Raw genomic sequence first — 13586 nt, forward strand, 5'->3', positions numbered from 1 at the left:
CAACAAGGGGGAGAGGTGAGAGAGGGGAAGGGAGGAGAGAATTTGAAAGCAGAGGAGAGGAGTCTCTCATAGTGCATGTGGGTGTGAGAATAAAACTGTTGTCTTCCGAACAGACTGAGACTTGTAAGAACACTGATATGAGAATAAGAGTGTGAGTGGAAGTGTGAGTGTGAATTTGACAGTGTGTAAGTGAGAATGTAAGTGCGTGTGTGTGCCTAAGTTTGTTTGTGGGTTTGTGGGTTTGTCTGTGTGTCTGCGTATGTGCCCGTTTGTTTGTGCATGTGTCTGCATGTGTGCGCGCGCGATTGTGTGTGTGTGTGTGTTCAGTGTGTGTGTGTGTGTATCTGTCTAGAGATGACTGTAACTCACCAGTGGGGGCATCATGCCTTTGCTGGACGGGGGGATGACTACTCTCAGGTCGGGCTTGCGGCTGTTGATGCTCATGTTGCCTCCTGGTGGAGGAGGGGACTTTGTGGGCATCACCTTCCCCAGACCATTACCACTTGGGGTACACAGCAGCCCGGGGGAACCCCTCGGGTTGACAAAGCCATTTCCTGAAGACACACACACACACACACAGAAAGAAAGATTAGGGGGCATTTTAAAAATATATTCACCATCCAACATTAGAGACTGGGACACACCATTACACTGCAGCGTAGAATAGTGCAGCACTGGTAATGTCCCTGACCCCCCTTGAGAAGTCCTAATAGACTTCAGTAGCCCCTGGTGATTATCCACTACAAATGTAAAAATAACACGTCCATTTGGAAATTGATGAGCCACTCCCTCTTGGTAGTCATCAGTATTGAGGATTCCTGCATCTAAGGAGGAGGGCAAGTCGTTGTGTCGACCAAATGGACTGTGACTAGTAGCTTCAATGAAGTTAACTGCTCCAGTCATTAAAAGAGGGTGCAATCACTTGCTGCTGAGTAGAGACCGTCTCTACATAAATATATACCAACAAAAGATAAACACAGTAGGACAACTGAGGATGGCAATTTTCAGAGATCACTCACTGTTTATGTTTTAGTGTAAGTAGAAACAAATCCTCTCAAGAGAGATAGTGTTGACCGACTGCCCTACTGCTTGCAATTATGGTTAGGGAACAATTAATCTCTTATTTATGCTGCTTAGTCCATCTGCAGGCTTGCATTGTTTGGACTTCCTTCACACTACAGTCTGACATCTTTTCTAACAATCACTGCCCATAGACAGACGAATGTGCAACTCGCATAAACAAACACAGGAATTACTAGTGGCTAGGAACAGTCAACAGTTTGCCTGTCTGCTGGGAACACAAGGTTTATTTTCCTGTAGGCTGTGCGATTGTGCGTCATCGTTTCACACACACACACAATAAATTACTCACCCAACCCTCTGTCATAACTTCATCAGTAATAAATGCCTTAAAAGGTAATTAGTCAGCATTTTACATGGTGGAAAAATTCAAATTCAGCCAGATGTCTGACTGGCCCTATCTCTCTATATGCAAAAACAACAAATAAAGAAGCAAGTTGTCATTTCCTTGTTTATCCACATCACAGTCATTCGATTAAAAGTTAGTCACAGGGCTCCCACCCTGGGCAGCCATTTCCTGTGGAGGCTTTGGGACGGAGAGCGAGAGGCAGGCGAGTAGAACAGAGGAGGGACTCGGGCTGAGGCTGAGGCTGAGCTGATTCAGGGCACTGGCAGCAGCTGACTACAGTGCAGTTCCACCCCAGAAGCAACTGCTTCCCCACGGGGGTGTCTTCTGACTAAGCCTCTCTCAATCGATGTGTTACTACAGTTTGAAATCTCAAAATCTCATCTCACTGTTGTAGCCTTCCCAGACACTAAGAAAGTAAGAAGTAACAGCAGCATTTTGTATCACTGAAAAGCTGTTTACACTGACACAAGTGTCATCTTAAAAGCTAAACTGTTCAAATGTGAGAGAACCCAGTTTGGACAAACATTTTTTAACAGACTTCAGACATCCTTTTCAGTACAACACAATCATTCTGACAGCAAGCAGCCCTTAAAGGTGCTTTATGTAAGAATTTTGGTTTAAAAAGAAACCATGGCTATTCTCTAGTTAGTATCAAAAAGTGTCTAGTAGCCCATTGGCTAACATTAATGGTTATACTATCAGCTCAAAAGCTCAAGTGCTTAAATGAATACCTACAGGGGTGTGTTTCAAAAGACTTGGAGTTAATGTAAAATATAAATATCAATCGATGTTGAAATAGAATAGAATTTTTGCCTGAAATTCCCATCCATAGTACCAATGTGGTGATACACTGCCCCAAATCTGCTTAGAGTGGGGAGTATGAAATCATTTAGTTCGCTAGCTGACAGCTAGTCAGGCAGACAAATAGGGCCTTTCAGCTTCACCATTATTAATCAGTCACCTGAGATCACTATTAGTATAGCAACCCAAGACTTCATTTTGCTTTCTACAGCATAGTGAAACACAGCTATTCTGTACAGCCTGCAACAGGGTATGCTACAAATCTAGCAGACAGTCCCCCCACTGGAGCAAGATAAGAGCTTTCACCATACATGGTCAAATATAGAGCTATCAGGACTCCCAGGTGACATACATGTTTAGCTATCAGCTACTGTGCTCAGTTAGACTGTTTTGCACTGAGCAGAGTTAAAGTATCACAATAAACACTGATCAACTGTCCAAAATTGCATTGTCACATTTTTTTTTACAGACCAGACAAGGGTGATTATTATGGTATAATTGTCTGCTCCAGAGAAAGCTCTAAGACCAGCATGTTTTTCTTATCTTTTCACCACTTGGGCTTAAAGGAAACACACCCTTGTTCTGTTCTCCTCTCTCATGTGCTTGAAATGCTGGTTAGCTTTCATAATATAACTTTGACGGTTACTGTCTGTGTGTAGTCAGAGATTGATTTATGATTAAGAATGTTTGTCCGCTGTATAGAATGTGTGTGATGTGAGAGTGTTTTGGCTTGCGCATGTGTATTGTATTTACAGTGCTGTTGAAAGGAGGCGGCTCTTATCTTAATATTACTGTAAAAGGCACAGCCAGAGAGACCGCTGATAAGAATCAGAGAAGGCTATGATATCACTGCCTGGATCCAGGCCAACGCACAAGGGAGAGACAAAAAAAAGAAAAACACAGTAAAATGAAAACACTGCTGATGAATTAGACCCTTCTAAACCAGGAGATATGAATTGCCGCTGTACAGTTCTAACTTTAACTCTATACTCTCAAGGAAGATAGGCAGAACATAGGCCAGACAAACATACAGTATACTAACATCACCCACATGCATGGGCAAGCATGATTTACACAGTGCTGGGACTTGCTTTGCAAAAGACAAAAAAAAACATCAGTGGCAGCAATCCCATTAAAATAAAGTGTTTTTGAACTGGTCTCTAGTGCTTAAAACCTGGGCATGCAAGGCCCTGCTGCCACTGGTTTGCTGGCAAAGTGTTTATGTACAGTGTGTCCTCATGTGTAGAGCGTGCATGATTTCTGACACAATGTGTCCCCTGCCCTCCCTCCCTCCCTCTCCCTCCTCCCATCTTCCAGAGGATCCTCTCTCTGTGTTTGATTCATTCCTGATTCAGACACACTGTGCCAGATTGTGTCAGCGCACCGTAAAATTGTGTCCCGCTGAGCAGGAGGCATGGGGAGTGTTGTCTTTTATTTTTTTATTTCCTCTTATTGCGTTGTTTTCGCTGCTTTCTTAAATAAAGACTCTCTTAGATCTGAATAATGGATCGCCCGTTTGGGAGCAGCGTTGCGTAACCATCTCCCCTGACAAAACGCTAACTTTTTTTTTGTTTGTTTTCATCCGAAATGTGGGAAAAGCTGTGCTCTCTACACAGCATGGTCTTTGAACACGTAACATAGTTTTAAGCAGGCCCAGCCTTTTATTAAATTGTCATTACCTTGAGAGTGGAGAAATATGCATGAATGAGGAAAACGACTAATGAATTTCAAAATCAAAGCAATGGCTCTGTAATAGATTAAGTGTAAAATAGACCAGATTCTAATTATAGCTTCAATTAATGAGCCTGAACAGTGCCTCTTTAGTCTGAAGAGCCGTATTGTTTTGGCTCCGGAAAACCCAGGACAGGACTGAACAATGTGCTCAGGCTTTCAAGAGCAGAAACAGCTGTGCCAAGAAAATCCTATTCATATTTTACTTGGAGAGTCCCTCAGAACAAAAATAAATACCATTTATAAGGCTTCTATGGGATTCAGATGGGGGGGGGGGGGGGCAGTGAATTGGTTATCCATAGGGAATAGCCGTGGATTTTACAGACCCAGAGACATGGTGGAATAATGTGCACAGAAACAGTCTCTTGAAATATTCTTCTGACACACAAACAGCCCTTGTAATTGCTCTTCAACAGCCTGTAACTCTTCAGTATTAATGAGGGACGCTGCAGCGCTTGCAGGCAAATTGCATAACAGGGTGAATACTCAAATCCCTAACATTCCAGCAATCTCTCGTCGTTAATGCAAAACAGAGTGGGCACACATCATCCAAAGCGGAATCTATTCCACGCTCGCTGCCTCGCTGGACACTCCAATCCTCTCTGATTACCATTGCAAAGAGGGGGAAAAAATCAACACGAGAATCTGTGTCGAGCATAAACAATGAAGATGTTCCAACATTAATTAGGTCCACACCAATTTGCTCTTTGGCAGAGTGTGCTTAAATAAACGTGTGTGTAATCTAGGAAAGGAGTGTGCACACTTCATTGTTTGCATGGTAGTCCACTCCAACTAAACCCTTAATCAACAGACATTGGTACCTTACCTAAAGCCTCGTATGACCCTGAAATGTTGTGAAGGCTCATCAACATGTGTTGTTAATAAAAAACCTTCTCCTGTATTTTCCATATAGTCCTGTATTTCTTTCTGTCAGACATTTATTATGTTGCAGCAGTTGTTACTGCTGTCTAGAAAGAAGATTCAGTGGCCTATAGTAGACTATGGTACTCCTTAGACATAATTATGTATATGGCAACCATGGTTAACACCAACAATAACCTAACTCTCAACCTCACTGTCCACTTATTTTGAGGATGCCACCACTTCTCCCTGGTTATGATGAGGAAAACAGTGATAGGAAATCTATGGTAGGTTCCTTCAGTGAACAAAAAACACATTGGGGCCTGTTCCAGCCTCTGCAGCCCAGAGTGTCCCAGACGTGCACAGCCACTCGGCAGTCTGAGCAGGCGGACAGAACCAGGGGACTGTCAGCTCAGCTCCCATTCTGCCACGCCAAACTGCTTAAGGAACCAGGACAGGCGCTGCAAAGTCAGCTGAGCTACTCGGCAGAAATAACTAGATCAGCAGCATCCAAGGGAGGACTGCAGAGACCAGGCTCCAAGGTAGGATGTGTGTGTGTGTGTGTGTGTGTGTGTGTGTGTGTGTGTGTGTGTGTGTGTGTGTGTTTGAGTGAGTGTGTCTGTGTGTGGGTGGGAGAAGGAGTCACTGGGGTTAATGGGACTTGTTTTTTTTTGTCTTAGTTCAACCAGCGGGTTGGCTGGTTGACTCTTCCTCTACCAGGTGGACACATCTGTAAACCCACAAAGGAGTTAGTGGGGGATTTCACATGGGGCCCAGTGATGACGCAGGATACTGCCTCACACTGACAAATAGGAAGTGGCACAATCGAGTTTGCTGCAAGAAGTGATGGCTAGCCACAGAAGTTGCATCAATAAATCATTTGGCGCAGAATGCACTATGATTCAGTGTTGCTTCCTCAGGCAGCTTTCTTCCTCTGACTCTGTTAGGTTGACTTGAGAACATCTTTTCTTAATCAGTGTGGCCGTCGCGTGATTAAGATCAGGTTCTGTTCATTTTGGCTTGCCATTGTGATGTGTCGGTTTGGCTCTGTCTCTTGGAAGTAGGATGTGGCGGATCATGCAAAAAGCATAAAAATTTGTTACACCCAAATCATGTTAGGCTGCCTCGAAACAGCTCCCCGTTTTCTTTAGGTAAAACATGATGCGCCTAATTATCATATTATGCTTCAAAATGCAACTAAAAAGGCAAAGGCTTTCTTAAAAGGTCTCATGTACCGCAATAGCATTAAGCTCAGCACAGTCTGAGCCATTTTGTTCCCGAGCACTAGTGAGTCATTTTATCCTGAAGCTAGCACACGTGGTTAGGTAACACATTTAAAAAAAAAAAAGGTGGGAAGGGGAGACAAATTGTGGTATGAGGCGAGCGTGATATTTCATAGTGAAAATGATTCATTTGCACCCTACCAGTTCATGTCAGGATGAAGACAGATCTTTCCCTCAGAGGAGAGGGAGCTGGCAGCTCTGCTGGGATTACGGCTTGGATCCTCGCCACCGTTCTCTGGGCTCAATCAGTGATCCAAAAACACTTCCCCAGCACTCTCACTGGGACGCCACACCAAGCCCTGATTCTGGAAAGATCCTGACCCAGGTCTGCTGCAGGCCCGGTGAATCTGAGTCGGATCAGCGCCAGAACTGTGATTGGTTGCGGTTAAGCCAGAACGGCAGGCTGGGCAGAGCTGCGAGGGCGAGACAGTGCTCCTTCTGGCCTGTTTGGAGGAGGCCTCTTCCTCACGCCCAGTGGTCAGTGCTTGTGAAAAATCAGAGGTATGTGCGGAATGGCAGGCTGACAGCCCAGCGCTGAAGAGGCTCCTTTTTTTTTCCAGGCGTTCGTTCGTCCGCTCGCGTCGGCTGCTCCGCACTGTTTGGAACAAACAACAGCTGCAGCTCGCTCGCCGAGTCGCCCATGCCAAAGGCTGAGCCCCTTCTGGGCACGGGGCCCGCGCACTGCCCTACAGGCCTACTCTCTCTCTCTCTCTCCTGCCCGCTGAGCACAGGTTCACACACAACTGTTAAGACGTGGAAAACCAGGCCTGGCACTCAGCTGTGTGCCCTACACCCTGCTCAAAGCTTGAGGTGGCAACTCATTGCCAGGCAGGTCAACAGGGCCACACCTGGAGCCTAGTTAACACTTTACGCAGCCCAGAGGCTCCAGGATCAACATGGAGTCATTACAAGCTGTTGATTAATGTTTGGTTAATGAACGCAAACTCACAGCAGGTGTTTGTGAATTCATAAATAAAATCCACCTACAGAAACACCTAAGTGCTCCATGATTGCAGTGTGCCTAATTGTTTTTGAAATAACCTCAGGACAAAAGGGCCACATTAACCCTCCAACAGCATGTGACCTTCCCACTTCGACCACTGAGCGGTACTTTTCAGTGGTTAGTGAGATGGGTGTGCAGCATGCCGTGTGAGCCCAGAGTCTGGGGAGCCTTTTGCAGGGTCAGTGCCTCCTCCCTACGGGAAGCAGAGGTGGGGCGGGGACAGGGTAGGGTAGGGTAGGGTTCAGCAGCACCTGACACTGCCTTTCAGACTGCGCATAGCAGCCATGACAGCCCGTCCGCTCATTGTGTACACAGGACTTAGAGGGATGCCATGGCCGGCATACTTGCACAGTTCTGCTGGGCTAGGCATCCTGCTAGGCCCTCTCAGGCCTTATAAGGACTGGCCACAGTACTGGGGGAAAAACAGATGCACCTGTCAATAGAGGGGAGGAAACTGGAGGAGGGAGGGAGAGAGTAAGAGATGGAGATGGTCAGGGGTGGTGGGGGTGGGGGTGGGGGGGCCTGCTGGGGTGTTGGCCTGAAAGGAGACACTCCGTTTGATCACCTGCTGGATTGATTATGCTTGTTTCAATTGGTTTCCATGTCCACTGCTGTAAAGGTAAAAACAATGATCTCTAAAGTAAGCCGATAAATGTTTCCCAAAGAACACTGCTGGCAAATACTTCAGCTTCTGTCTAACTGTTGATTAAGAAGTCAGTCTACTGACATCAGAACAGAAGTATAGACTATTAAGGCTTTGTCAACTGGTGTTCACTCATCAATATCTTCTGCTGTGCATCATCCATTTATTGCAAGGCTCAGGGATAATTATTGTTCACCGAATTGAGTGTGGCATAAATACAATGGCAGCATAATGCAATAACAACTTTAACACTGTTTAAATCATGCAAACAGCTTTATGTGGTGTAATTATAGACTGAAGGCCAATATACACGAAAAAAGCAGCTTAGCTAGGCTATCGCATAACACGTATCTCACAAGCATGCAGAGTCATGGTATTTTGTATTTACTACACTATTGTGCAACACTCATTACAGGCATCTCATTACAACGTGCTCTTCAAAATACACTTTCTTTGAATACTATATCAAATAAGGCCCTACATCCACTTCTGTTTTATACTGTTGTTCACCCCAGGCAACTTGGTGTTGACATAGACAAAATAGCCCATGGGAGAACACAAGCAATCCTGGCATTTGTAACTGTCAAGAAGGAACAGTTGGACACATGACCTTGGCAGTGTCCTTGGTGATTTGACAGTGTGTGTGTGTGTGTGTGTGTGTGTGTGTGTGTGTGTGTGTGTGTGTGTGTGTGTGTGTGCGCGCGCGTGTGTGTGTGTGTGTGTGTGTGTGTGTGTGTGTGTGTGTGTGTGTGTGTGTGTGTGTGTGTGTTGCGTGCTTGTGTGTGTGTTGCGTGCTTGTGTGTGTGTATGTGTGTCTATGTCTGTGTGCCTGTGGTAGAGCAGGTCAGAGACATTAACAGCTGCCGCCATCATTTTCTTCCCCTCACATTAAAGTTTTGTACGTCTTGTTTTGTACAGGTAGAGCTAAGACGTCCTTCCCATCAGAGCACTGAGTTCGTAGCCAGACTTATAATAGCATATTGCAGAACCTCTCCAAAATCCATTACCTGCAAATGGCGGAAACCCACATGTACAAAATGAAGTGTCTAAAACAAAAAGCACTTCAGCCTTGTCAAGCCTTGGCCTCAGATTTCTTCTTTCATCTTATGAAAGATTTCTGTTCAGCATCCAACCACAGGGTCCCACTAACCACACAAGGAGATGCTGAATGAACTACTAAGATCATAACTTTCCTTCATGATTTACTTATAAACTGAATCCACCATAGAAACACTTGGAGTAAACCTTCATTTTATAACATACATTGTGAGACAATAGCAGCGTTTCGGTTGGTTCTTTTGGCCCTCACCTACCTATTTATTGTTCATTAGATGAAAATGTCTTCAGGAACCATGGCTAATCTTCACATGTTAGGACTGCATTAAGAATGCAAAATCAGACAACTATCCAAGGATTGAGAGGAGAACCTGATCGCATTAAGAGTCAGACAAATACCCCAGAGAGAGGCAGGAGAACCTGCAGAGTTCGGGGCCTTGTTCAGGGGGAGGGCATAACAGCATAGCTGAACAAAACGCAATACTATCACAATAACCACAGGCAATGAGCTAAGATCTGTTCGATTCAAGAACTGGGCCTGGTACAGTGAGAGACCGTGACAGCACAAAGCCAGTGAGCAGTGGACTGCACAGCGGAACCGGCTCAAAACAGGCATGGATCCAATGGATCTGCATCTGGTCTAGGCTGGATCTGTGCGGTCAGTGGCTACCTGGATAAATTCTGAGGGTCTAGAAGCGAAGCCATCCTTGTAGGGGACTTACCGGCTTGACTGGAGCCTACGCCGTTTGGCACAGATAGGTGTGGTGTACGCAGCATGGCACCTAATGAGATGCATACAAATTTGATGATTAACCATCTGCATCCTTCATCTCTGGCTGTGTACAGAAACACTGATCTCAGACCTGTAATTCAGCCGCTCTCCATCGAGGAGCCCCTTACCAAACCCTGATCCCCAGGCAGCAGCTGTTTATGGGGAGGCTCTGGCTCAGATCTAGCCTGTAACTGATGGCTGGATGGCAGGAAATGGGGTGGGGCTCGAGGGGATTCAGGGCCTGTGTAAAAGAGGCCATGAGGTCAAAGACGACTTGGTTAACCTAACTTCCTTATGTGGCTAACCTCACTGATATAAATGTACATTTCTTACTTTCTTAGTCATTTGTTTGTTTGCTTGAGTATAAACTCTGCCATGAAATGGAATATGTGTTTTAAAATGTTAATGTTTTTTTTTTATTTTTCAGAACCACCTCCTGTGCACGTTAGTTACCCTAGGAAGCTCTGAAAGCGTCTGGCGAGGGATGTGGTTTGAGCGGGCTGATGGCGGATCACCGCATGGGGCTGTTCCCCAGCTGTAAGAACCTACAGTACATGTATGAGCTTCCACCTCTCACCCACACAGTCTGCCACTGCACTGCTCCCGCGCTCAATTTCATACACATCCGCAACAGCCCGGTGGATTCCGAGTGCTCGGAGTCAGCTATGTCATGTTTAGATTGTCGAGCCCGGGTTAAGTGGCTTTCAATTACCACGCTCCTGTTATGGCAAGACAAACATACCAAGAGCAGTCACTGGTGTGAGAGTTGAACATTTGTACATTTGAATACTTGTGATTTGGTTCACATGGTCTAATAATTAGCGGTGCAGTCCTTGCGGCCTTTACCCATGCTAGTGCCCCAGTGTGAATGCACACATTCCTCCTCATGTACAGAAGTAGGCACATGGGAATGACCATGACAGTGTGTGACATAGTCACAATGACAGGACTGCACAGAACTGTGTCTCTGTCACCTGTCTCCAGTCCCTTCACTCTCTTATCTCTCTTTTTAACCCCTCCTTCCCACCCTCAGACCCCCCCTCCCCACTTCTTGTGAAGCTTAACCACAAGGGCCAATGGCGTCAGACCAAACCAAACCCGCAAAACATTGACTGCCGTTGTCATGGCGACCGCTTTCAATTAATCGCACTTACATTCCATAGTGGAGGCAGCAGAAAAAAAGGTGTGAAACCCTACACTCATACAGTGAGTTGACGCTGTCAACAAATTACTGTGCGCTGTTGCAGTTACACAGGTGCACAAAGACATGCATTCGCATCAAACACCTGACCTGGCCTGAGTTCTTCCAGTATACGCTTCCTGTTATGCACAAGCATGCAAATGTTCACTAAGCCCTGAATGCATAGTGTCTACCTGACCATGTAAAGCAACACCACCATCCACACACACACACACACACACACACACACACACACACACACACACACACACGGCATGAATAAAATATGGGGTCTGCTCTTCATGAATATACTCGTCATGTTATCACACCTCAGCGAGTATGAAAGACATTGCATGACACAAGAGGATCATGAGGTCAACTCCCATTGGACATGGAAACTGTTTAACTACATGCACTCACGGGACTCTAGACCACTAAATACAACTATACAATCAATATTCTACATTATTCCACTGAACATATCAAAGAAACTTGAAAGCATATTGAGTCAATCATGAAACCCATATTTCTTTTTTGTTTATGATTAGAGAATATGATTGAAATACAAAATCTTACATCCCTCAAAATTCTTGTATATTCTGCTTTTCATAATACGGTTCTGACTTTTTCGCATATTTAAATTTTCTTCACATGGCCGTGTGTTCTGCACGCACTTCACATGACAATAAACACTAGTGGTCCATCACTCATCATTCAGTACGAGCTGTGTGAGGCCGAGACTGAGGCCAAGGCTGGACACTGACCTGCACTGCCGGTGCTGGGGGGGCGCTGCAGACCCCCGCCTGACAGCACGTTCCTGTGGAGGGAGGCCTGAGGGGGGGACAGCATCCCGCTGTCGCTCAGGGAGGCGGCGGCCGCCGCCAAGGCCTGGGAGCCCAAGGACATGGCACCCGGGTTGTAGGACATGGCATTGGGGTTTGACACCGGCACGGTCACATGCATGGAGAAGTTCTGCTGGGGCTGTGCGTTGGGCTGTTGATAAAGGGATGGGGGTGGGTAGTTGGGGTGGGGGTCACAGAGAAAAAAAGTGTGGGGATAAGAAACTGAGATGACAGACCTGGCGTGGGGGCTGACATGGGCACTACAAGATGGGCAAGCTATTCACACAGGACCAGGGTATTCTAACATGATGCCACGTGGTTCCATGTGGGCATGCTTTTTAAGGCATCTGTTTCACTCATTGCTTAAACCAAATATTCCAGGTGGGACCAGAACAAATGAGGAAGTGTTCACCTTATTCAGTCTCCTTCATCTGAACAATGTGTGCGGCTGCAGGGCCCCATAATAACACTGCATGTACATCTAACAGCCATACCCAGAGTGAAAGATGACCCCTGGGCTTTGGTACTTTAATCCAACAATGGGGTAAAACCGGAGATGGATTGCATGGTGGAAAATGTAATCTCAGGGGAGAAACCTGTGTTTCACCTTGGGCTGCCCAAAAAAAAAACTTCTGTCTGGTGAGGAATAGCTGCGGATCACAATTACACTGTTGGGGGCAGTTTGGGCTAGTGGTGGGAACATATATTTCTTCTATACAAAAGCTCTCACTGAACACAAAACATCACAAAACAAAGAAATATATGCACATAGGAACATTACAGAGACATGCAAAAACGGTGCAATATCTTACCAGCTTACCAGTGTGGCCTTGAAGTAGTCAGCATTGCACTGAGTGGTAGGCTATAATTACGGTACTGACGTGTAATTTGGTTGCTTTGGAGATGTTACAACTCACTGCTCTCGCAGCAGGTGCGTGTGACAGAGGAACTATGGAGATGTGGGCTTGAGAACCCGACTGAATGGTGTCATATTGACTGTTAATGGCTGCTGTACAATGCTGACTATCCAAAGCTTGAGGGTTGAGAGTGAGAGTGAGAGTGGTGCTAGTGTGAGCTCACTCCATTCACAGCACAATACAGTGAGGCAGTTAGTGAGTTTATTAGTGTGTTAATGCACAAAAGAAGGCTGTCTCATAATCATTTCACAGAGATAGAGAGAAAGACAGAGTGAGTGAATGAGTGAGAGAGAGAGAGAGAGAGAGGGAGGGAGAGAGAGAGAGGGAGAGAAAATAATCACTTCAGCACTCTGGTCAGTGCAGAATGTTATGGTTGGCCACCCACAATAAGATCACTATTGTCTCAGGTAAAAGCTCTGTGTCGGCATATAATAACAAAACAAAAAAGTGTAAGAGGTCGGGATAACGATTAGCCTGCCAGCAGATTTTTGCGATGGGGTTGGTAAGACACAGGCAACGGGTCTACTGCTCTCACTGCAAGCTGTTATCAGACTGCTAGGGCACTACAGGAAATGCCTGGGCAGAGCTGGCTCTGTTGTTCCTTCAGGAGTGTGGGGGGAAGTGGGAGTGAGATGGCTGGGGATAGTTGGGGGGGGGGGGGGGGGGGGGGGGCGGTGGTGTGGGGGGGGCTCAACTCAGAACCATGGATCACATGACACTGGTGTACCAATCCACCAGAGAGATGTCATTCCCACACCATTCAAAGTGGAAAAGGGCAAAATAGAGAAAAGGGGGATATATCTGAATGTAGATATTCAAGTAATTTTCAAAGTACCATCTTTTTTAAAGCTTTTATCCAAATCGGAATATTTTCTTTTTTGGTAAATATAGCAACCAACCAGAAAAGAGCTTTGCTAAAGGTCATACCTACTCTAACAATGTGATCTTATTAGGGTGTGCAAAATTAAAGGCTGCAATTATTAATAATAAAAAAAACATACATTTCAAACGAATGTTAAAAAAAGTTATGCTTCAAGAGACCGTGTTTGTAGTTGTTGACAGAAGTTG

At 45.6% G+C, this 13586-nt stretch overlaps 1 protein-coding gene across 5 annotated transcripts in view; it reads right to left on the bottom strand.

Annotated features, from left to right (window-relative positions):
- mef2aa (myocyte enhancer factor 2aa) overlaps positions 1-13586 on the bottom strand; it is a 90140-nt gene that overhangs the window by 11101 nt on the left and 65453 nt on the right. For all 5 annotated transcript variants that reach the window (XM_080842153.1, XM_080842150.1, XM_080842154.1 and 2 more), the window contains exons 6-7: positions 11524-11752; positions 370-554 (exon numbers count right to left, since the gene is read on the bottom strand). In XM_080842153.1, the coding sequence (XP_080698279.1) occupies positions 370-554; positions 11524-11752 (414 nt within the window). The remainder of the gene's footprint in view (positions 1-369; positions 555-11523; positions 11753-13586) is intronic.

Source organism: Sprattus sprattus (assembly GCF_963457725.1).
Source record: "Sprattus sprattus genome assembly, chromosome: 7".
NCBI lineage: Eukaryota > Metazoa > Chordata > Actinopteri > Clupeiformes > Clupeidae > Sprattus > Sprattus sprattus.